This window comes from Equus caballus, chromosome 19 (genome assembly GCF_041296265.1).
Source record: "Equus caballus isolate H_3958 breed thoroughbred chromosome 19, TB-T2T, whole genome shotgun sequence".
NCBI classification, from domain to species: Eukaryota; Metazoa; Chordata; class Mammalia; order Perissodactyla; family Equidae; genus Equus; species Equus caballus.
In genome coordinates, this window is record NC_091702.1 from 45,048,870 (window position 1) to 45,072,416 (window position 23,547).

The 23,547-nt window shown below is 49.9% G+C and overlaps 1 protein-coding gene and 1 long non-coding RNA gene across 2 annotated transcripts in view; both read left to right on the forward strand.

Moving 5' to 3' along the window:
• The window catches only part of ITGB5 (integrin subunit beta 5), a 109,133-nt gene that overhangs the window by 79,866 nt on the left and 5,720 nt on the right, over positions 1 to 23,547 (forward strand). Inside the window, exons 11-12 of the mRNA XM_023623609.2 lie at positions 17,403 to 17,625; positions 21,778 to 21,881. Of these exons, the coding sequence (XP_023479377.1) occupies positions 17,403 to 17,625; positions 21,778 to 21,881 (327 nt within the window). The remainder of the gene's footprint in view (positions 1 to 17,402; positions 17,626 to 21,777; positions 21,882 to 23,547) is intronic.
• On the forward strand, positions 546 to 8,877 carry LOC138919219 (uncharacterized). Its single transcript, XR_011429218.1, has 2 exons — positions 546 to 4,237; positions 6,677 to 8,877. It is a non-coding gene; the product is annotated as an uncharacterized lncRNA (long non-coding RNA).

Below are 23,547 nucleotides of genomic sequence, written 5' to 3' on the forward strand. Positions count from 1 at the left end.
TTTTCTAAGTTAGTATGTGTATATGTGTTTGTGGTTTTATACGATTTTGTATTTTGCTTTTTTTGTAGAATGTTATATCCAAAGAAGTACTTGAAGTTGAATTACTTTAATACATCATTGATTAGAACATTTTGACTCTCTCCACTGCATCCCCAGTTAGCCTTCTCCACCCCTCCACTTTAAAAGCAACAACTAGTTGAAACATGAAGCCATCCAAGTCTTCCTGGAGCAAAGAGTTTCTAGAATGAGGTCATTGTTGTGTTTGATCATTTGGGAAGAACTTAACACTGAACCCAGCTCTGGACAGGACTTGATAACACATCAGTACAGCAGCTCCTTGCACATCGATGTAGCACCCAGCTCTTCATTCACTGTCTCTCAAATGCCACAGCTTGTTGGGGAGGCAGCTGTGAGTACTTGGGTGAGGGGTTCCAGCCCCCAGTTCCTTGGCACCCATCGTCAGCCTGTGGCTCCCGCCCTGGAATTGTGCCCTTTGGTTTTGAGCTCTTGGATTACTGTTGCATTTGGGGTTTTTGTGGGAGAGAAGTCTATTTCCCAACAGCCACTCTGGGCTTGAAGATGCTGACTCAGACTCACAAGCAGCTGACTTTAGCATTCTCTCAGAGTCTTTCTCACCCGCTTCCCCTGCAGCCTGTCCTGCAAGGGGGCCTGTGTGGTTGTGGTCTGTCTGCAAACGGGGGCTGAGGCAGAGCCAGGGCTAGAATTGGTGGGGACATCCTGGAGAAACTCCGGCCACTTCTCTCTGGTCTTTCTGTAATAAGAGGCTTATAGTCCTTGTACCCGTCGACCCCCGTCGCCCACCCCCCCCCCCCGCCCCTGCCCCGCCGCAAGAGACAGGACTGAGTGGAAAATGCAAGAGGATTACAGGCTTATAATATGTTATACATCATAAAAGTTAGTAGTGAAGCAAATCAGACTAAGGTCTGGAAGCAGTTGACCAACCGTGTTCTTACTGTTGTGACACACTGTCATGGGAATGCGTGCAGTCAGGGTTGTGTGTCTCCCTCTGGTTTCTGGAGGCAACATAACTTAGAGAATGGGTCTGTCCACAGACTATTCCTGTGTGTGCAAAGGGAGCTTCATGGGACCATTGTGAGGATTTCTGTTCTTTCGAGTCTCATAAAGTGTTGACCCATCAGAGTCCCTTTACCAATAGAACATGGAAGCAGGACACGGTCTGTTTCGTTGTTTTTAAAGTAATAAAAGATTATTGCTCAAACTTTGTTGTTCTTTGTTGGTTTCTGTACCCAAACAGTGCCTTTCCTGGGATGTGAGCAGCTCCCCGGTGGTGGACTGTTGAAATCAGTCTCAGCCCTGGGGCCTTCTGCAGCGTCTGTACTTACAGTGGCCATGCTAGGGTTCGCCGGAGAATTTGCTCTTGGTCAACCTACTTCTTGGGTTTCATATCTTGAGAAAATTTAAGTCAAAGAGGCTATAGAATTTTGAACAGAACCCTTTTGGTCTTGTGGCTGTGAGATCCCAGAAGTACATCTAAGTAAGCTCTCATACATTTTACTTCACCTAATAGGCTGTTTGGTCAGTTTATCCATATATATAAATGGATATTTATATACATATATAAATCCTTTAATATGTGGCAGGCCATTAGAGGTCAAGGGGCATCTGCAGTTCTCTCCCAAACATAAAAAAATAGAGAGTGACGCTAGTGGCATCATTCCTAGTGGCCAAAGCCAGCATCCACACATAGGCGCTGGGTCCAGCTGATGGTTTCCAGAAGCCTTCACAAGGTTCTGTTAAACCTCTCCAGATAGAAGTGCCTCTGACGTCAGAGTCTAGCTCTGGACTTCCTGAGTCTTGACAAATGAAACACCCCTTGTGGCAACAGTTATCCAGATATGTTGATAAAAGTACTTCTCACCATATTTATCTTGTTTTTTTCCCCCCAGAAGTGTAATTTTCACACTCAGAATAAATATCCTGGTGGCCATTCCTGGGCTATGGTCACAGCTGTACCTTCTGTCACTGTGTTGCAATTTGCATATTTCATAAATGTCTTGTTACAGGACCTTCTTGAATGTGGCTCCATGAAAAAGGCCTCTAAAGGTACCTTTTGAATGAATCAAGATTTACGTTTAATTTCCCAAGAAAGGGGCCTCTTGGTGGGATTGCTACCACTCTGTGCCTCTGGTGGGAGAACCTAGAAAACTTCAGGTTTTTTCACATATATTAATCTCTGCTTAGTTTGTTGATGGTTACCCAGATGCTATTTGCAAATACGAGGATGCAAAATATGTATCTTCTAGACAAAGGGCCCCTCTCCCCCAAAGAAATATCCTACATAGCCTTTTTCCATTTCTATGTTAGATAAATCCTAATTATGTATGTGAAGGCAAAGGCCAAGAGAGTCATATTCCATTTTGGAGTACTCAGAATATGGTGGCTCTGAGAACAGAATTTGTTACAGGATTGTTAAATAATTATGATTATAAGGAGTGAAACACCCATAATTAGTGAAGATGCTTCCAGAAAAGATACTTCCACAGAAGACCATTTACCGGGATGGCTGGGGATGAGTGCATGTTCAACTCTGGTTTCTAACCTTGGCGCTGCCCCCTTCTACCTCTGTGACCTTGGACTCTTGACTTACCCTCTGTGACAGATTTTCTTACCTGTCAAATACCCCAGAGGGTTATTGTGCGCATCAAATAGGACAAGGCTGCAGGCACACTGCCTCTCCACCAGGGGTGTGGAGTTAATGTTACTACCTGGGCACCCCACCCCTTCCCAGACAAACATTTTCTTCCACGGAGATAAGCATCAGAGACATTCATGGCATCAAAACAGGCATCCAAGGTCAGGAATTCTCTAAGGATTCCACCTGCATCCAGACATTGCTCAAGTTCACTTGAAAGGCAAGAAGGTACCAAGATTTAGGGCTTAGTCATATAAGGAAACAACGCCTCTTTCAGACTAGCCATGTGAACCAGGTGAGCTGGCTGCTCAGCTCTGGAGTCAACCAGCCTCGTGTAGCTTGTGGTTGGAGAAGGTTCTTTGGGAAAACCAGAGCGTAATAAGATCTGATCTTGGTGCAACTGCAGATATGGAAACTGAGCTCTCTCTGAGGGTCATTCTGTTTTAGGTAGATTACTGCATTCATCTTATTCAATAAGAGCTCACTGAGCCTTCCTCATATGCCAAGTGTTTCACTGGGGGCCAGGGGTAGAGTTGGAGTGCTTGCAGTCTTGAATTAATTTCTAAATATTTGTTGTTCCTAGAATTTTCCACTGCTCAGAAACTTTCTGGGAGTGAAGAATGAGGATATGAAACATTTAAGCCTCTACCTTCACGTCTAGACTTATAGGAGATCTTTTTTTAAAAAAACATTTTTTATTTTTCCTTTTTCTCCCCAAAGCCCCCCAGTACATAGTTGTGTATTTTTAGTTGTGGGTCCTTCTAGTTGTGGCATGTGGGATACTGCCTCAGCATGGCCTGATGAGCGGTGCCATGTCTGCACCCAGGATCTGAACCGGCGAAACCCTGGCCCGCCAAAGCGGAGCATGTGATAACCATTCGGCCATGGGGCCAGCCCCACATGAGATCTTGAAAGACAAGAAGGAGAGTGTTGGGAAGCCATTTTGAGAACCTGCCTTATTCCAGCTCTGAATTGAGCTCTGGGAATGGAGTTTTCTTACTGCCCTTGCTAACTTCTCATATATCTTGTTTCCAGAAACATCTTAAGCAACAATTCACCAGTGATTGTGAAAAATGGAATAATCTAACCATTGAATCTCACCTCACTGCCCTACTCTCTGTTTAGAAAAGCAAGTGTGCAAACAGGAGACCCTGGGATGAAGACTCTGGGCATGCCTTTGAACTTCAGGCCTGATCCTTAAGGTCATGAAGTTTGGCTTGTGAAGGAAATAATGAAATTTAAAAAGCAAAGGAAAATTCCAGAAGACCATAAGAATGCCAAAGATAAGCTCTTAGTCATGAATAGATTTGAATGGTATTAGCTTTTTGATATAGAATAACATGTTAGAAAATTTTCCATTCTTAGTTAAATTGAAGTCTAGGAGAGACCTGTGGTGACTGAAATAGTTATTGCTAAGGCCCCTTTGGTTCCATTTCTTGGGTGTTGAGCCTCTACGTTGAGTTTGATCTTGATTTTGGAAACTGTGGCATAATTGATTATAGGCCTCTGCTGCTCAGTGCCTCTGCGGGAGTGGGATCGGATGGAGCCCTGTTTTCCTTTGGGGTGAGTTTCCATGACTCTCAGCACACTGACCTAAGAACTCCATTGAAATCCAACTGCTCGCTGGTGTCTGGAAGTTGCTCCAAGCGAGTCCAACCTGCTGGAAGTTTTGCTTCCTCTCTCAGGGCACCTTCCTGAGCCTGCCCTGTTGCCCTTTGACCTGAAGGTGTGGGCCTCCTATCACCCCAGCCCACAACCACCCCCCCACAAAAGTCTTGATCAGATGAGCCCACCATCCCTAAGCTAAAGGAATATACATCCCAGGTTGGTAGTTATTTGACAAGACAATGTTGACCTTTAGCAATAGGCAAATGTAATAATGCAAGGAGAATCTCTTTTAATGCCCTTTTTACTACATTGAGATGTTTCCTTGGAAACAAACTGAGGCTAATCTGTTAGTATTTTGCACTCATCTTGAGCAAGCACTAATTAGTGGGATTATTTGCCTTTCATGCCTTTCCTAACTCCACCCATCATTCATAGTGGTCAACCGTGTGTTACCTGCTTTGACCATTTACATTTGGGAAAACTGAAGTCCGGAACTTGGACTAAAGCTCCTTGCGATTCTTGATTATAGATGGAGACCGGGAGGGTCCTGCAAGTAAATAGTTAACCTCATTTCCGTCTAATTTGACTTGTTTTGATGAGTTTGAGACCCTTCCCAAATATCTGAGTTACCAGTTTGGCCCTTCCTGCCACCACCCAAGCATTTAGCTCACATTTTCCAACACTTACCTAATAAGTAAGTGCTTTTTATTTTGGTCAAAATTTTAGGAAACATTTAGTCTGTGTTTTCCTAAGCGAGTTTCTCTGGGTTACGTAAGGAGGTATCAGACACAGCAGACCCGGCTGAAGGACACACGTGGACCAAGGGACCAGCTGAGGTGCCCGTCGGTTTTCGATTGCTATGTGTTAAAAGGCACAGAGTGTTCCTCTTAGTACCCAGTGGGCATCTGGCTCTTATTGATTATGCTGAACCCACTTTCCTTAAATGAACCTTTGCTAGCCTATTCTAATTTATAAGACGCGCCTGACACGAATGATCTCATTTAGCTCTTGTTACTCTACCAGGAGATTGATGTGGCTGTTACTGATCTGAACCATGTGGGGGAGGCTATGGCTGAGAAGATTGGCATGTTGGCCACACTCCCTACCCACGGTTGGCCCAAAACCTTGACCTAAGAAAAGCCCATCTCTCCTAACCCTCAGGGGATGCTCTTCTCTGGGCAGCTGCTTCCTGCCGTCTCATGGCTTGTCTGGGCTCCTGCCAGGCAAGCTTCAGCGTGGCGCACTCATGGGACATTCCAGACCAACTCTGCCCATTGAGAGTGCTGCACCAGGCTCTGAACAGTGGCCAACTGAGGGTGGAATATGGCAACTGTGAACCAACCACAATAACATGACAGTTTTCCAGGTTGAAAATAGTAACCCTCTCATCCTATGGCAGTAACTAAGAGGGTAGTAAATTCATGTCCCTCCAGATGTGGTTGGCCTTTCCCCAGAGGTGCCTGCCAGGCAGATTGGGCAGGTTAAGCCAAACTCAAGATGTTGCTCTGAGGTACCTCTGTTTCTTTTGGCCACAGGCCTTCTGTTTTTCTTTCTGAGTCAGCATTCTCGGGGTCCTGTTAGGACTATAGTTCATCTCACTCAGCTGTTTACAGACTACAGATACTGGAAAGGTGAGTTCATTAAGGAACACAGATTTTTCCATCTTCCCTCCATTGCCTTCATCTCCCTGTGATTGATAGAGTTGGGCCAGAGACCAAGTCGTTTCCCTGCCACCCTCGTGTGAAATGCAGTAGTAATTAGAGGACTTGGCAGCTAGGTATCAGCATTGAGAAACCAGGTGCTAAGACCGGAAAGGCAAAGATATCCTTTGAGAGGGCTCTGTGGCCTTTGACAGTGGAATCTTAGCTCTCTAGCCAGGGCTGTCATCTCAGCAAGTAATGTTGAGTTTAGAGAAGCTTAACTTAAAGCAACATCAGCTTATTTGTCTAGTAGTGATCAGATTTTGCTGCTGAGATACAGAGTGCAACATGTGGTCCAGCAGATGAAGTCAAGGGGTGAGGGGCTTGCCAGAGCACTGCCTGTTAGGAAGCACCATCAGTTGACCTTGTCAGGGCTGGTTCGTTGACACTAAGTCAAGGACAGAGGAGCAGCTGGCCCCAAGACTAAGGATGCATTATTGTTCACATCTCTAAAGAGCCTTTTGCTAGAGAAATCTGAATATGCAAGAACAGTAGTGGGGTGCAAGGCCTGTGACTTCTGCTTGACCATGACCATGTCCTGCCAAAGGAAAGAGAATTCTTAGTCCTTTTTTTCCTTATGGTACCCTCATGTCTCTGGGTTTCTTGGACATGTGTTAAGAATTTGAAATATCTCAAGAATCATGTCTAAGTTTATAAGCACCAATAATACTTCTCTTCTTTTTCTAATTTCCAGTGTTGGATGGCTTCCCCCAGGGCTTCAGGTTTGTCCGGATGATGTTCACAGCCTCCAACAATCAACAACACGTTCTGAGCAACTATTCTGGGTCCGACACCGTTCTAGGCATTGGGCAAAGAAAAGTAAAACACCATTTTTGGTTTTGTATGGGTTTGCAGGCTAAGGAGATGCGGCAAATGAGTAAACAAATACGGCTGTGTGATAAGTAATTAGACATCTACCCTCTCCCTTTAACTAAGTCCTTCTGCTCAGTTCAGGTCTCTTAGACTTAAAAAAAGGGGAAAGGATAGAAAAGAGAAACCCTTAACCTCCCCTCCCCCACTCACTGTCACCTCCTCTTTCTTCCATATTCACAGCCATATTTCTGAAAACACTTGTCTACACTCGCTGTCTTCATTTGTCACCTCCCACTCAGCCCTCCACTCAGTCCAATTTGGATTCAGCCCTGTGATTCCAGCAAAGGTCCCTAATGGCCTCCCTGCTACATCTAATAGACTTTTCCAGCCCTCATCTTACTTGACTTCTCAGCAGCAGCTGACACTGTTGACGGTGCCCGCTGTGAAATACTCTCTCGCCACTTTCAGTCACAACTTTGTTGTCTCCTTTGCAGGATCCTTCTCTGCAAGCAACCTGTTCAGTGCTGGGATCATCCAAGACGTGACCTGGCCGTCTTCTCCCCATACTCTCTAGGGAATTCCATCACGCCCATACTTTCCCTCACCCCTTGTGTTGCTCAGTTGCACGCACTTGCTCCCCAGCTCCCGTTAGCCATTTGCCTTCTTGACGTCTTCTCTGGATGGGTCCAATGGACCTCAGTCTCAGGATGATCTCATGGCTCCGCCCAGTCATGGTTCTCTTTGGATTTCCCCTGTCTCCACCTTTCATCCACTCATGCAAGCCAGAAACCCAGGAGTCTTCCTTTTTCCTACCTTTGCCACAAATCCTACATCCCATCTGCCACCACGTCTTGTCGACTGACCTAACTCTTCTATTTCTTTGAAATTCATCTTCTCTCCATCTCCGCTGCCACCATCCTAGTCCGTCTGCTCTCCACACCGCAAAGTGATTGTCTCAAAACAAAAATATGCTAATGTTCAGCACCTTTTAGAGGCTGTGAGTGGTTTGGAATGGCCAGAACCTGGGGTGCCTGGGACAGGTGAAGAGACTCAAGAGGTAGGCTGGGATGTTGGATGGTGAACAGCCTTGTATGTTGGGCACAAAGTATAAATATAGGAGCTGGACTTTAGGTGATGAGGAGCCGTTGAAGGGCTTTCAGCAGAAGAGTGTCATCACCTAGTTTACGTTGTAGAAAAATGGCTGAGGAGGCCACATGGAAACTGACTTGAGGAAGGGGCGGACCAAAGAATGGGACATCAACCAGGAGAATGCTGCAGCGTCCAGGCAAGGCCATCAGGTTGCCTCAGGTGATAAGGGTTTAGTGTCAGGGGCCTAAAGGATAACCTCAAACTCCTTAGTCTAGCACTCAGGCCCACTTTCCTCCACTGTCATCCTCCTCCCACCCTCCCTCATTCTCTTCTGCTTTCCCTTCCTCTTTCCTTCCTTCCCTTCTATCCATCTATTTATCCATCCATTCGTCCATCCATCCATCCACCCACCCATGTATACGTACATACATACAACAAACCTTTGTCTAAATCTAGCCCCTTGCTACCCGTTCTGATGTCTCTCTCCTTTTCAAGTACTTCCCTCCAGGCTGCCCACTCTCTCTATTCATCCTCACAAATGAAGTCATGCTCTTTTTTTGCACCCCAAATCCATTCTCCCCTTGGCTAATTCCAAAACTATAGCTTAAGCTGGAGCCTGTCCCAGGCTCTCCAAATTTCTCCCTGCCCTGACCTTGAAGAGTAATGTCAGTTCTGGTGGAACCGGAGAGCTCACCTAGTCTATCACCCGCCCTTTACAGAGGAGGCCAAGAGTGATCTAATGATCAGTGATTAAAAGAGCCAGCCTTGTGGATGGGTCTGTTGCACATTTTTAACTATACTACATCCTGGGTCACCTTGGATATTTATCCTATGTGTTGTTTTAATTTTTATCGCTTAATCATGACTGAATTATACTAGAGATGCAGTACATGTAGTGGTTAGGAATATGGGCTCCTGAGTCAAACAGATGTGGTTCAAATCCCCGCCCTGACACCTACTTGTTGTGTGACTTTGGATAAATTATTTAGCCTCTCTGTGCCTCATTTTCCATATCTTTGAAAATTACGATAATAGTTGTACCACCGCAGAGGGTTATGGGGAGGACTGATGAGCTGATCCGTGTAAAGTGCTTTGAACAATGCCTGGCCTATTGTAAGTATTCCATCAAGTGTCTCTAGTGTTAGGAGATTCTAATGGCTTGATGTCTCCGTGAAATTAGGAATTTCTTGAAGGCAGTAAACCATACATTTCTCTATTGTATATTTACAAGGAGTTTCCCCAATCCTATTCAACAGACAAGGTGCTATCCCTCTTTTATTGATGAAGAAACTGGACCACAGGTAGGTACCTGAGACTGCACAGTAGCACCGTTCAGAGAAGACGTCCCCACCCAAGCTGTTCCGAGGTGTTTCAGGTAGTGACGAGGAGAGGACCTAGTTGGTCTGAGGAGACTTGCTGCAGAAGCTGAGTTCTGGGGTTGGTGTTAAGCAGGGAAGCGCTGAGCTGTCTCTGTGGGAGGGGCAGCCCTTAGTGGGCAAGCTCTCCAGTCATCCTTGGCAAGAGAACCCTGTGTTTACAGGCTCAAGAAGCCCGTGGGGAGGACACAACTTGTCAGGAGGAACTTCTCTCCTGCCCCTGGAGGCTTATTTAGTTTCTGCCGAGGTGCCCAGAGCCAGGCTAAGATTCCTTCTAAGGGAACTGGGAACACAGCCTATGCGTTTCAGAATCTCTGTTCTGGAACCAAAGCCTGTGGACGGAAGGGAAGGATAAAATGGTGGGAGGGGCACATTCCCACGGGGTCCAGACTCGGAGACACCCTGAGAACACCCAGCAGCACAGCACAGGCGAGCAGGGACGTGTGAGGACAGGGGAGGGCCCATTATGTAACTCTAACCTGTTTGTCAGCAAAGGAACAGAAAGAGCGCTTCCTAGGAGGGATTTCCCTTTCCTGTGCAAGCCCCAGGCAGACAGGCCCAACCCTTTGGGGACCTGTGGATGTGTTGGCCACAAAGAGGTCAGGCTTTGGTTCTTTCTCTGTGGAGATTTGTGTGAGTGCCAGCGTGTCTGTGACCGTGAGGCCCTGCCCCCCTGCTGTGTGGCCACAGGCTCGGAGAGGGGCCTCCACACACTCGCCTGATGCTAAGAAGGGCAGGACTGTGGCATCTCATCCTGGTTGCCCTGGCTCAGCAGCATCTCAGGGCCCATGAGACAGACAGATGGACAGACACACACACGCACACACGACTGGAAGCACATAAAGCTCTGAGTTGGTTTTCTGCGCTTTTTAAGATGTTTGTTGGAGAATTCCAGGAGCTAGGCCCAGGTCCTCACCCAGAGGTCTCTCCCTCCTCCAGAACACAGACAAGACCCAACTTCAGTGACAACAGAGAAATCACCCAAATGAGCAAAGGCTTTCCAGCACAGTCCCCTTTCTTTTCCTCTTAACCACTTCCTGTTTACATGGCTGTGGGTTCTGAAGAGGGAAGAGAGAGAGGCGGGAGAGATGAGGCACACAGGGCTGTGAGAGGAGGATACTGTGAGAGCAGAAACCGAGAGGAAAGGAAGAAAGAGAGTGAGCATGTGGACTTGTGAGAGAGAGGCAGACGCTGACCCTGAGAGGGAGAGAGGGAGACAGGGCCGTGAGAAAAGAAAGCAAAGTGCCCTCTGTCCCAGGAACTGAGCTGAGTCCTCCCTGCTTGGCCTTCTGCGAGCCGGAATGGCCTGGAAGGGACTCCCGGAGGGGATGGAAGCTGCCGCCGAGGGAAGTGAGGGAGGCCACAGTGCATTCCGGAGCCGGATGGAAACTATTTTGGGACCAGCTCTGGAGAGACGATTTGTACCCGGGGGCCTGACGGCTGCCTGCTTGTGACCCCTCACCCCTGAGCTGGGCAAGGATGGGGAGAAGAGAGTCCTGTCTTGTTTCTGCCCTGTGCCAGGCTGGCTCCTTTTTCCCTCCAGCTCCACAGCCCCCAGCAAGTCCTCTGAGGTCACCCCTCGGCCGCCTTGGGCCTCTGCAGACCCGGAGTCCAGCTGAGGGGCAAGGTGGAGTGGGGGCTTTGCCCTGGGCCTGGGGCTGAGGGCCACCTAACCCTGCCTCAGACATCTAGCTGTCCTCTTCCTGCCGAGGGCCAGTTCGCCTCCCTCCCTCACTGACTGCCCCTCGCAGTCCCTGAGTCCTCTCACCCTCAGGGGCTCCCCAAGCAGGGCCGCAGGCGCCCTTGTGTGCCAGCCTCCCCTGAGGCCCTGCCAGGCCCTGGGCGGTCTCACTCCAAGCTGGACGTGGATATGGTGACCTTATGGGAACCTTTAGCCCTGAAAATCTTTGATCGGAGCTACTAGAAAGTGCTCCCTCCCATCCTCCAAGAAGATCTAATCCCTTTTCCCTCCCCCCTCGCTCCCATTATAACAGGGACTACGATGATGAAGATAGCTAGCACTTATTGAGCACTTACTGTATGCCAAACGAAGTGCTCCCTGAGGGAGGTATGTTTATTAGCCCCGCTGTAAAAATGAAGAAAGCAAGTTACGGAGGGGTTAAACGTCCCTTCCCGCTGGTAAATAGTGCGTTCAGGAGGCCAGTCTACACTGAGTCCAGAAGCCACGTGTTCACCACCACACTCTACTGCCCCATTTTCCGGATGTTTCCTTGTATCTCTGCTGTCCTCCACCACCCACGCTCCATGGTACACAGGCTCCTCTCATCCTCAGCCTTATGCAGAAATCCCCACCCCCTCCTTTTCCTGACACCTGTGGTCCCTGCTCCTCGAGTGCATTGGTGGGAGAGACTTGGGGTGGGGACTGGCCTCCTCCCACACCCCGTCAGCACTCTCCTCGCTCCTCAGTGCTCCCTTCAGATCTTTGCTTTCCATCCCCTTGAACTCCGTCCCCTCCTTTGAGGTGGTGCCATCCCACTGCGTGATCCTCATGATCCCTGACTCTTCCTTGTCCCTGTCACTCCCTGACCTCTTGGTCACCACCTACAGTCCACCTCACACCCGCCCCCTCTCCCCCACCTCCCACCCTCCTGGGTGCCCTGCGTTTCCCTGTGATGAGCTGTCCAGCGCATTGGCCTTTGAGTCCTTCGGTGGTTCAGCTCCTGGGGCAGTCAGGGCAATTCCAGCTCCCTTTTCCTGAGCAGCCCCTGCGTGCCAGAGACTGTGTTAGGACTTGCAGTAGCGCCCATATTTCTAACAGCACACTGTGAGGAAGGCATTGTCCTCAGGACCATCAGGCAGGTTCAGGGACTTGCCCAAGGGCACCGTGAATGGTGGAGGACAGACTTGAACTTGGTTCCAGCGCGGACCCTCAGCCTTTCAGGCAGCTACTTAACTGCTGGAACTGAAAGCTCCAGAACCTCCCTCTGGCACAGCCCTCACCCCCGGCTCGTCCTCTCCCTTTCTCCCTCTACATCTCTCTCTGCTGGGATCTCTTTAGAGTTTGCCATTCCCTCCATCCCTCCATTTCCCCCGAAACTCTCTTCTGAGTCTTTCTCTTTAATCAGAAGAATGCTCAAATACCTCCCATCTTCAGCAACCCCTTCCTCCTTCCCACCTCTTCCTTTCCCTCCACAACCGGATCACTTGTGGGAGCTGCCTGTGCTCGCTGTCACCACCGCCTCTCCTCTCCACCAGCTGGATGCTGCCTTCCCCCCCTCCACTGACTGGCAAAACCCAGTAGCAGCAGTAGGATCTGCCCTTGACCTCTGCAGAGCTCAGATGCCGGGCTTCCTCTCCCAGCTCTTTTGGCTTTCAGGCCACTGATCCCCCTCCCTCTCCAGCAGCTCCTTCCGAGCCTGCTGCAAGGGCGCCCCTTCCTCTAAATAACCGGCATTCTATTTTATAAAAGGAGGCAAGGGGCCACATCTTGGCCCACAGCCCACACAAGCACTGTTTTGCTGATGGAAAGCTGTTGAATTCTGTAGAGCTGAAATTCTGAATAAATGGACACATTTACAACTTCCTGTCCATTTAGCTATCAATCATTCTAACAAAGGTAGTACTAATAATAGCTTGCACATGTAGCAATTCACAGCTTACAAAGTGCTTTCACATGCCCTGCAATATCCCTATCTATGTGTAATGAAAATATTTCTATGTCTGCACAATATTAAACAGGCATCATTAAATTCGACTCACTTTGCCAAGGTGTTGGGGGTGGCGTTGGAAATGAGCTTTGTTTTGATGAGGAGTCCTTGCTTATGTCATCTGGGTGTTGTTAGCCAGGATCATGTTCCCAGTCCCCCACTCAGTTCTACTGGTGATTGACAGATTATTGATCCTTGGGACAGGGCCAAATGACCCTCGTTCATTTTAATAACACGTGTTCCTGCCGGGGCATGAGGAGAGGCCAAGGGCTGATGAGAAGATGCGGGAAGTCTCCACACATGCAGGGGAAGGGAAAGGCAGGTTGGGGCCCAACTACAGGATCTGAGACCTTTGGATCAGGATGAAGTGTGACCAGACTGGCAGGGTTTCTGCCACTCTCTGTGGGTCACCCTTTCCAAAGGAGACTTGGAAGCTTGAAACCAAGATGGCAAGTAGCAATATCTTGTGTGCCAGCTCCTACCAGTTGGTAGAACCTACTTGGAGTACAGGGTTGAGGAGGATTCCGAGGCCAAGCCCAGGCTCCCTGGAAAGCAATCCCATGATTAGACAACACTGTCTGCCATAGGTGTGAAAGGGGACAGGGCAGCACATGCCACATCTTTGCTGTAGCTGCTTCAAGTTGTCTTTGAAAGGTGATGGACTACTGCCAAACTAAACTGGGGCCATCAGGGGAGCCACTGAGGACAAGCATGCAGGGGACTTCAGCCATTTCACCGAGCATAGAGCCTGGGCTTTTTCTTAGTTTGGCTCTCTGGGACTTTGCTTTGGGGTGGTCAAATATTTGAGGCCAAAAAGCCACATGGACAAGGATTTTCTGATGTCCTACAGCCCCTCAGAGGCTCCCCGTTGCTTGCTCGCCCACCTGCGGCTCTTTGTGCTCTGTCCACTTCCCGGGTGCTTTGTGCGGTTTCTTCCTTGTCGTCTCCTTGCTGTGCTCAGGCGTGTGGGGACTTTCAGGAGTGCCTTATGTCTCTGGTGGTGAGTCCTGTCCCTCTCCCAGAAACCGTGGTGACCTTTGGTGAAGCGTCAGCTCCCACCCGCTCTGTCCTGCCCTTGACTCCTAACTCTCGCTACTTGAACCCTAGATCAGGGGCAACTCAACTTCATTGACCTTGGGCTGGGTTTTGGAGCTCTTGGGCCTGCGTGGTATCAGATGTACCCGAAGCAGCTGGGTTTGTTTACTTGCCAATCAACCATCCTAGGGGGAAGTACAGGGCCGTGGGCACCTCTGCCTTGTGTGCCGTCATTCCCAGTGAGCAGATCTTTTCACTTAGATGGCCAGTCACCACGGGGAGTGAGCTCTACCTTCAACACACACGCTTCACCCGAAACCCAGCTCTTCAACAACATAATCTGCCACCTCTTCTCTAAACCTTTGACACTTTGGAATATTGTATCAAGTTATATTTGGATAATTTTATATTGCCGCCAAAAACAGTTAGAGAGGAAGGAAAACAACACTCACCATCTCAAGCAAAGCAGTCCTCTGGCCTGTGTCCCGTCTTTGCTGCTTGTAATACAGCACTCACCGTGACTTTTACTTATCGTATTTTTGCCTTATGGGATGATGTGATGTACAAGCCAGGGCTTTATTAAAACCCTACCCCTAAAGTCCACTGCTATCTGCAACTCACTTTGAAATGCGTTTTTAAAAATATGGCGTGGTGGATGGCTAGAGGGATGGATGGGTATGTGCTAAAGCACCAGGTAACCTGCGGATGGTGGGATGTGGGTGGTGAGGATAGGCAGGATCACTGTGCAGTCCTTTCAACTTGGCTGCACGTTTGGAAATTTTCATAATAAAACGTCGGGGGTTGGGGACGGGGGGAATTACCCTCGACAGTGAACCATTTTAATCTAAAACAGGCTCTTGACCAATGTGGTCCCTGAGGCTGGAGAGTGAGGGAGTCGTGCAGCTTGGATCCGTTTCATTTGGGAAGACTTCCTGTGGAGGGTGGTTTCCTGCCTGCCTGGGCTTAAAACTGGGGCTGTTCATAGACTGGGGGGGTGGAGGGGTGTGCATGCCTCCCTCCCTGGGATGAGCTGTGCACCCTGCTGCCATTTCCCTTCTCCCCACCCCCCATGTAACCCTTGAGCACTGGGCTGCTCTCTCCTGTGGCTCACACATCACACGCCGGCTTCTAGGCGCTTAAGCTACACTCCACAGCCTCCCCCTGGCCGGAGCCTGGCTCTGCTCACCTCTCCCAGAGCGCTGCCATATGCCTCAGCACTGCCTGTGAAGTGGGAGGGCGCTCTCGCCCGGCACAGTATCTGCGGTGGCTGTGAGCCCCTAGGCGAGCAGAGAAGCTGCCAGTTCAGGAGGGTTGGGAGGCTCGGCAGCTCCAGATGGCCCCCCTGCCACCTGCAGATTGCAGACACTACAGAGCAGACAGAGCGGGGATGGGCAGGAAGTAAGTGGCGGGCGAAGAGGCTCTTTGGAGTTAGGTCTTGACCTAAATTGTGGGTCACACTCATTGGTGGTCTCACAGGAGGGGCTGGGATCCAGTGACAAGGATAACTGGCTCCGGTGCGGGAGTAAAAGGCAGGCCCCCACCTCTCGGATGCCCATCGCTGCCTCTCACTCTCCTGCAGGTATCTAAGTGGTGCTCAGTAAATACACATTCTTGGTCCTATTAAGATCAGCCTTAGCAAAATGGCATCAGGAAGGAAAGTATGCTGCAATAATAACATAAGGAAGATTTTAAAATATTAGGTGCCATTCATAGCACCACTTTCTGCCTCTGTTAGTATAGAGAAATGAGACTCCACTAACCCTCAGGCTCCTGGCCCACTTGGAAGATGGTACTCTGCCTGCTTTTCACTGTCCAACATGCACACACATACGCACTCGCTCACACATGCGCCTGCTGCATACACTCACTCTGACACACACACTCAGTCCTCTGAGCTGAGCGATCCCCTGACCTTGATACCTGCAGAGCCTCGGGTGGGTGCCCAGCCCGTCCCCCTTGCAGGCTGTGGAAAGGACCCCTCCTACAAGGGCGGGCGGGTGGGGCCACCCTCAGCTGGGTCTCATCTTGGTTCGGGCCAGCTCTGTCCTCTTTTCTTCTAAGAAGCAGTGGATTCTGGAGTTCAGACTATGGACTCTGGAGCCAGACTCCCCTGTTTGAGTCCTGGCACCATGGCCGCTAGCTGTATAACCTTCAACAACCTTCATCTTCCTGTGTCTCACTTTCATCACTTGTGAAATGAAGCTGATACTGACCCCCACTGCATGGGATGGCTGTAGGAATTAATCAAGCTGAGGCAATCAAGCCTGGCCTACAGAGATGAGCATTCAGTGAGCGCTGTTCAGTGTTAGCTGCTGTTTCTGCTGCTGCTCTTGGCACCTGCTCCTGTGTCCTCCCGCTCTGGGCTATGGGTCCAAGGCCAGAGCAAGAATTCAGTGCCTCACTAAGACTGAGGGACTACAGCTCTGTTGGTTTCCTATTGTGGCTGTAGCAAATTACTACAAATTTAGTGACTTAAAACAACACAAGTTTGGGGCCACCCTGTGGCGTAGTGGTTAAGTTCATCATGCTCCACTTCGGCAGGTCAGGTTTGTGGGTTCAGATCCCAGGCATGGACCTATACCACTTGTCAGCCATGTTGTGCGGCAACCCACATATAAAATGGAGGACGATTGGCAACAGATGTTGGCTCAGGGCTAATCTTCCTAAGCAAAAAAAAAAAAAAACCCAACAACAAAACCAAAAAAACCCCACACACAAATGTATTCTCTGAAGGTCAGAGTCTGAAGTCGTTTTCACTGGGCTAAAGTCAAGGTGTGGGCAGGACCGCACTCCCTTGGAGGCTCTCGGGGAGGATCCATGTCCTTGCCTTTTCCATCTTCTAGAGCTGTATTCCTTGCATTCCTTGGCTTTGTGGCCTCTTCTTCCATCTTCAAAGGTGGCAGCATAGTATGTTGCTTCTGTTGTCCCATTGCGCCACCTTCTGTGGTCAAATCTCCCTCTGCCTTCCTCTGCCATCACTATATGGACCCTCATGATGGCATTTAGGGCCCACCTGGGTAATCTAGGAGACTCTCTTCATCTTAGAATTCTTCACTTAGTCACACTTGCAGAGTCTCTTTCGCCACATGAGGCAACATTCACAGGCTCTGGAAATTAGGATGTGGACATATTTGGGGGCCATTACTGACATAACAGAGGCAGGAAGAAGCTCTCCTGGTCCTGTGGTGTGGCTTGGCCAAGTTCTGGACAAACTTGGTGAACTACCCCAGACCCAGCCAGGCCACACAACTGCCCGGGCCCCCTGCTGTCACTCCATGCAAGCACTAGGCCCTCTGTCTGCCCAGACGGACTCTGAAGGCATGGTCAGGTTCTCAGGGTCTCATTCCGTTGGCTCTCCAGTGCCAGGCACATGGCGGGTGCTGGGGCGTTGGTTATGCGTTCGTGTGGGCAGGTCCTGATGTGCTATGTGTGCTTTTAGGCCACGGTGAGTGTCACTGCGGAGAATGCAAGTGCCATGCAGGTTATATTGGGGACAACTGTAACTGCTCAACAGACATCAGCACGTGCCAGGCCAAGGACGGCCAGATCTGCAGTGACCGCGGGCACTGTGTCTGTGGGCAGTGCCAGTGCACGGAGCCAGGAGCCTTTGGGGAGACATGCGAGAAGTGCCCGACCTGCCCGGATGCTTGCAGCACCAAGAGGTAACGGCCCCGCCCACAGCCCCAGCCTCTCACCGCAGCGCAGGGCCGACGCTCAGCCGGCCAGCCTCTCACTCCCCACCTCCCGCATCTTCCACCCACCCGGCCTTGCTGGGGAGCAAAACTGTTACTAACATTAACCAAAATAGCATCTTTGAAACACCGGTTCCATGGGGATTTCATAAGAAAATAAAAAGAAAACAGAACGAAAAAAAAAGGCTGCTATTCTAGTCCTAAACAAGTTTAGAAATTACCAGATTACTGAGTTAATGAGATTAAACTGGTTTTGCTACCAAAATAGCATCTTCTCAGAGCCTTCAGTGTGCTATTGTATATCTCCAAAGGGGATACAGTATGCATCTTTTTTCCGATTGAATTTGATTCCTGCCCCCCCCACTCCCACCCCGTTAAGTCTCCCAAACAATGTTTCACAGGCACCCGCATGGGAAATGTTGCTTTAAACAAAACATAATCGGAAGGTACATTGGATCAGAGGGCATCCGACCTAGATAAGGCCTGCCAGAGACAAACTGCCTGGGCTTTTGAATTTTCTGCTCCATTTATACAGATAATGGAATGCTGGCTCTGCACAGCTGATGAATGCAGAGATTGTCTAGACACGGCACCCGGCCTGTGCTGACCCAGCCTTGGGGTCACGTTCCCCGTGCTGACCTCCCCATGGCTCTGCCCCCATGCCCTGCCAGAGTGCGAATGAGAGGGAATTAAAGACGGCAGGGAGTTATGCCTTCAGGAAACAGGAGTGATAGTTTCTCTTGAGTTTTGCTAGAGAAACAGCTGTGCCATCGTCATCCGTGCTAAGGGCCAAGAGGGAGGGAAGCAGGGCACAGATCATCAGAAACAAATAATAAGACAGACGTTGTTTCTCTTTGGCTGGGGAATGCAACTGCAATTTTCTTTTGGCAGAGTTCCCCTCCAAACGTCGGGCTCGGGCTGATAACGCAGTGAATTCGTGCTCCCTGAGTCTGCCCGGCTGCTGGTCAGTCTGTGCTCAGAAATGTTGTTGGTGGCAGAACCCCTGTTGGACATTTGCCACAAATAATCCAGGCGTGGGTAATTGAAAGCTGGCTGCAGATCGAGAGACGAGATAGACAGGGCCAGATTTTATTTTGTGCAATTGGAGGGGAGCCGAGGAGAGGAAGGGAGCAGGAAAACAGATCCGCTTTAGACCTGCTAGGAGTAGAGAAACAACAGAAATCCAAATGGAAACATCCCAGGGGAGGCGGTTAGGATCCTGGACCTAGAACCCGAGTAACTGGCCAGCTGAGCATGGAATCCCAGCCATTGTCACATTTTATGTTGGAGGGAGGTACCCTCCCCCAAATCCCGCCAGCAGAACCCTTTTGAGTGTCTGCTCCCCGTCCTTGGGGCACACCAGGTGAATGGGGGGAGGGGGGAGCCAGGACAACACACATGGCATCAGTAGAAGTCGATAAAGCCAGTTTCTTCCCGTCCCCCGGAGCAATAAGGCAATGTCAGATTGGTTTCGGGCTGTGAAAAGGCCCCATGGGAAAACAACCTTAGCTTTAAATGTTTAAAGCGTTTGTTTCCTAGAAGACGTAGACTCGATAATTGATTATCCGTTAAGCAATACCAAAGGAGCGGGGAGAGCAGAGATGCCGTAGGGAGCCTCACCGTTCCTTCTTCTTCATCCTTGGGCCACACTGACCCTCTCTGTCTCTTTCACAGCCCAGTTGCAATTTTCTTTACAAGAAACAAAGTCCCTTTGATAGTGACTTATATCAGGCTGTTTTTCTACTTGCTGCTTTCCTGAGAGCCACCAGGCTTTGAATATCTTATGTCCTTTATTTTCCTGGGGTTTCTGTGCAACCCATCTCCACTTTCTAGAACTTAACCAAACAAGCCTTTCACCTTGGGTGAGGTCACACTCAGCCTCAGCTGATTTCAATTAAGGCTCTCTGAGCAAAGTCCCTCTCAGCTACTTGTTTGTTTAAAAAGCCAGACCTGTTTTAATTTGTGACCACAGTATAGCATGAGTTTCAACCTAGTATGTGGAGCATACCAGTTAGACTGATATGTCCACATGGATAAATGAGGGAATGTTTCCTGGAAGTGGCCCTGTGGTTTGAAGACAACGGGGGCTGCAGATGGAGGGCAGGGTGAATCCTAGCTGAGCCGGGAAGCAGCCATCTTTCTTTGGAATGTGTTAATCCAGGAGGCTGGAGGAGGGGCCGGCAGGGTCAGCATGACTGACCAGAGCTGCAGCCACCCCTGCCTGGCCCCCAGCCGAGTCGCTTGCCTCCCTTAGGGCTCTGGCCTCAGGGGAAGTGCCAGCATTACCAACTTGTTTGTAACTCCAGAATGTTTTCGTGAAGTCATTCCCAGGAGAGTGGGATTTTGTGGCCGATTCTGGGCTAGTAGAATTCTTGATCATACTAGAACCCTCGTAAGTCTTATCTACTTTTTCTACTCACTTGCCCATTCCTCCTGAATGTTCAGGAAGTGGAGAGAGGACTCGTCTGAGAGGCGGGCACTGGTGCTGGACCCAGCTGCCTTTGACTTCTCTTTGGCCTCATTTTCCTCACCAGTACAATAAGGGGGCCTTAATGAAACGCTCTCTGAGCTTCCTTCCAGTTCTGAGGGTCCAGTCCACAGTTTCTGCCCTGGAAATGTCTAGCTGGCCTCTTTATCCCAAGGGATTAAAAAATGATAACAATAAAGGCGAGGTGATTGTGTATCCCTCTAAATTTTTGCCAGAGAGCTTTCCAGACACACAGCTCCTCTTGTCCCCACAGGGCTGTGGGGTAAGCTGGGCAGCTGTCCCAGGTAGCGAGGCCCAGGAGGTCCCCCTGCCCTCTGGTGCCAGGGCGCGGCTGCAGGGAAGCAGTGGCTGTCCCTGCACACTTGGCTCTCGAGTCCTCACGAGGGTTCCTGAGGAAGTCCCTGTGTCGGGGGCTCTCACCCTCCTTGCGGGCCACCGAGCACCTTTGCCTCACAGAGTTCCTGAAAGTTCATCGCCAGCGGGGTGTTTCGTCCCAGCCCCTTCCTCCCTGGGGTTGAGTTCTCACCCTTCTGGTTATGCGCCCCCATCCCGCAGTCCCCAGAGGGGTCAGGAACCCTCTCTCCCCTCCACAACAAGCTTTCAGACCCTTAGTCAAGGCTTAGCTTCTCTGGCCTCGTGCCCTCACGGGCGTATTCTCTGTGATGTAACTGAAGGCGGATGGAGAAGCTGTGGAACTGGCTGTTGACCATGGAAAGTCTAAATGCTAACTATTGATTGAGCATTTTAATTAAGCATTTTCACACAATATCTCATTTAAACTGTCAGCCTGATGTAGGGGGAGAGGGGCTCAAAGTATATCCTCTGGTTCCTAACCCATTTTCTTCAGAAGGCCCCTGTTGAATGTGGGTTCCCTGGGAGGGGGCCACCACCCTGTAGCCTCTCCCAGAGTCCAGTGTAGTCTGACAGGTGAGTGGAGAGCAGGGCCCTTGGGGAACTGCCAGGTGGGCTCCGTCTGGGAGGACGAAGGGGGCTGGGGCCTGAGAATTTCCAGGATGGGTGTGCTCAGCCCTCACTGTCAGTCAGGATCCCTGGAGACCAGGCTCTGGCCCAGAGGTGCGATTCCGTGGGTGTGGCTGGGTGCAGGCAGTGGTATTTTGTCTTGAAAGTCTCCCTGGAGAGTCCACTGTGCTGGTGGTTGGAGAGCCCGCCCTGCTGACGGTCCCTTGGTGGGCATGTTGGGAACTGGGTCAATGTGCGGGCAGCAAGCACTGGCTGTGGGGCTTTGAGGACCCTCTACGAGGCTGGGAACAGTTTTTTGTCACTCAGAAACTTCTAGTTTGGGGCAGACTCCTCAGGGAAGCATTTGACACACTAGAGATGGATTTGGCTCCTGGTATCAGAATGTGAAAGGTCTCCAGCCTGCAACTTGACTTTAGACCAGACACGCCTCCAAACTCACACATGTCCCTCCAGGAACCCTCGGGCCTCCCCATGTAAGAGCAGCAAGAAGGGCAGAGCAGAAACCTTCCCTGAGGCCAAACACCTGAAGACAGAAAGAGATTACAGCCTTCAGGGCCCTGCGGGAGGGCTGGGATGCACTGTCGGGAGCTCAGTTCACGTGTGGAACTGCTCCACAGCACCTAACACCCTCATTTCTTGCCTCTTTTCCAAAGAGATTGTGTCGAGTGCTTGCTGCTTCACTCAGGGAGCCCGGCTGACAACCAGACCTGCCAAAGCCTGTGCAAGGATGAGGTGATCACACGGGTGGACACCATCGGTGAGTGTGCCGGAGCGGCCCTGGGCAGCCGTCCCTTTTTGGATCTTGGCAGACACCTAGAGATTTTCTCCCCCATGGGATGATCTTCAGGGCTGCTTGGCAGCGGGGAGGGAAGTTTTAGCCTTGAGTTAGAAAGCACAGCCTCGGCATCCTTGGCACCATGCTGACTCCTCAAGAGGATGTGGGGAACCTGTGCTGGGGCCTGGGTTCCAGGCTCTCCAGGTTACAAGAGCTCCTTGTTCATAGGTTTCTGTCCCATCGCTGGACAGTCCCTTCCTAGCCACATCTTCTCCCAGGGTCTCTGAGAAGTTGGGGTGTTAGTTTGAATAAGTAATGTTAGCTACTATGACAAACAAATTCCAAGGCTCAATGACTTAAAATCAAAGTCGGTGTGTCACTCCGACTGACTGAAAGTCCAGTGAAGATGTTCCTGGTTGCCAAGGCCTTCCATGTGGTCACTCAGGAACTCAGGCACCCTCTATAGCGAGGTTCCACCCTCCTCAGGGGCCTTGGGATCCTCTCCATTCAGTCAGCAAAAGGAGAGAGGCAGAGTGAAGGATCACACAGGAAGTTTATATGGGCCGGGTCTGGACATGGTGCACCCAACTTCTACCCACTTTTCATTGGCCAGCACTCATCATCTGGCCACATTTAACTGCAGGGGAAGCTGGGAAATGTAGTCATACCTTGTGCCCAGGAAGCAGGGAAACCATGTTTGGTGAACAACAAGCCAGTCTCTGCCACATTTGGCCCCAGCCCAGCACAGCTCCCATGGGCTGCAGGCGGCGGAGGGTTGAGCTCGCATGCAGTCTGGATTGACCCTGGGGTTGAGTGCCACCCCGGCTCTTCTCCTGGTGGCACGTCACCCATTTTGGCAGATCTCGCCCACTCCTCCTTCTCTTGTCTTGCTCAGCAGCCTGCATGTCAGGGCTCTTGTCATTCTAACCAGTTTGACACCATCCATCCAACCCTCTGCCTTTACCTCTGGATGAATGGCTGCCAGTCCATTTCTGACCATGAGGCCACAAGGAGGCTCAGACAGAGCTGCAAAGATGTGTGCTTTTCACCATTTTCAGGCTGCAACCCTACCGTTTCTAATACAACCACTGCCGTCTAGGTGGAGTTTCTAAGGTAAAGAGATGCAAATCACATATCTTACCCCTCTACACATGTGACTGGGTTTGGAACTGGTCTGGAACACTCTAGTGACAGCAAATCAAAGTGACCCTGTGCTGGCACCATAATCCACTGCTGGTGTGAGTGTAAAATGGTGCGGCCACTTCGGAAAACAGTTTGGCAGTTCCCTCCAAAATTAAACAGAGTTATCATACAATCCAGCAGTTCCACTCCCAGATGTATACACAAGAGAACTGAAAACATATGTTAACACAGAAACTTGTATATGAATATTCATAGCAGCATTATTCATTATAGTCAAAAATTGGAAACAACCCAAATGTCCATCAACTCATGAATGGAAAAATCAAAAGTGGTCTATCCATACAATGGAATATTATTCAACCATAAAAAGGAATAAAGTGCTGACACATGCTATGACATGGATGAAGCTTGAAACGCTATGCTAAGTGAAAGAAGCCAGACAGAAAGGGACATATATTGTATGATTCCATTTATATGAAATGTCCAGAATAGACAAAAACATAGA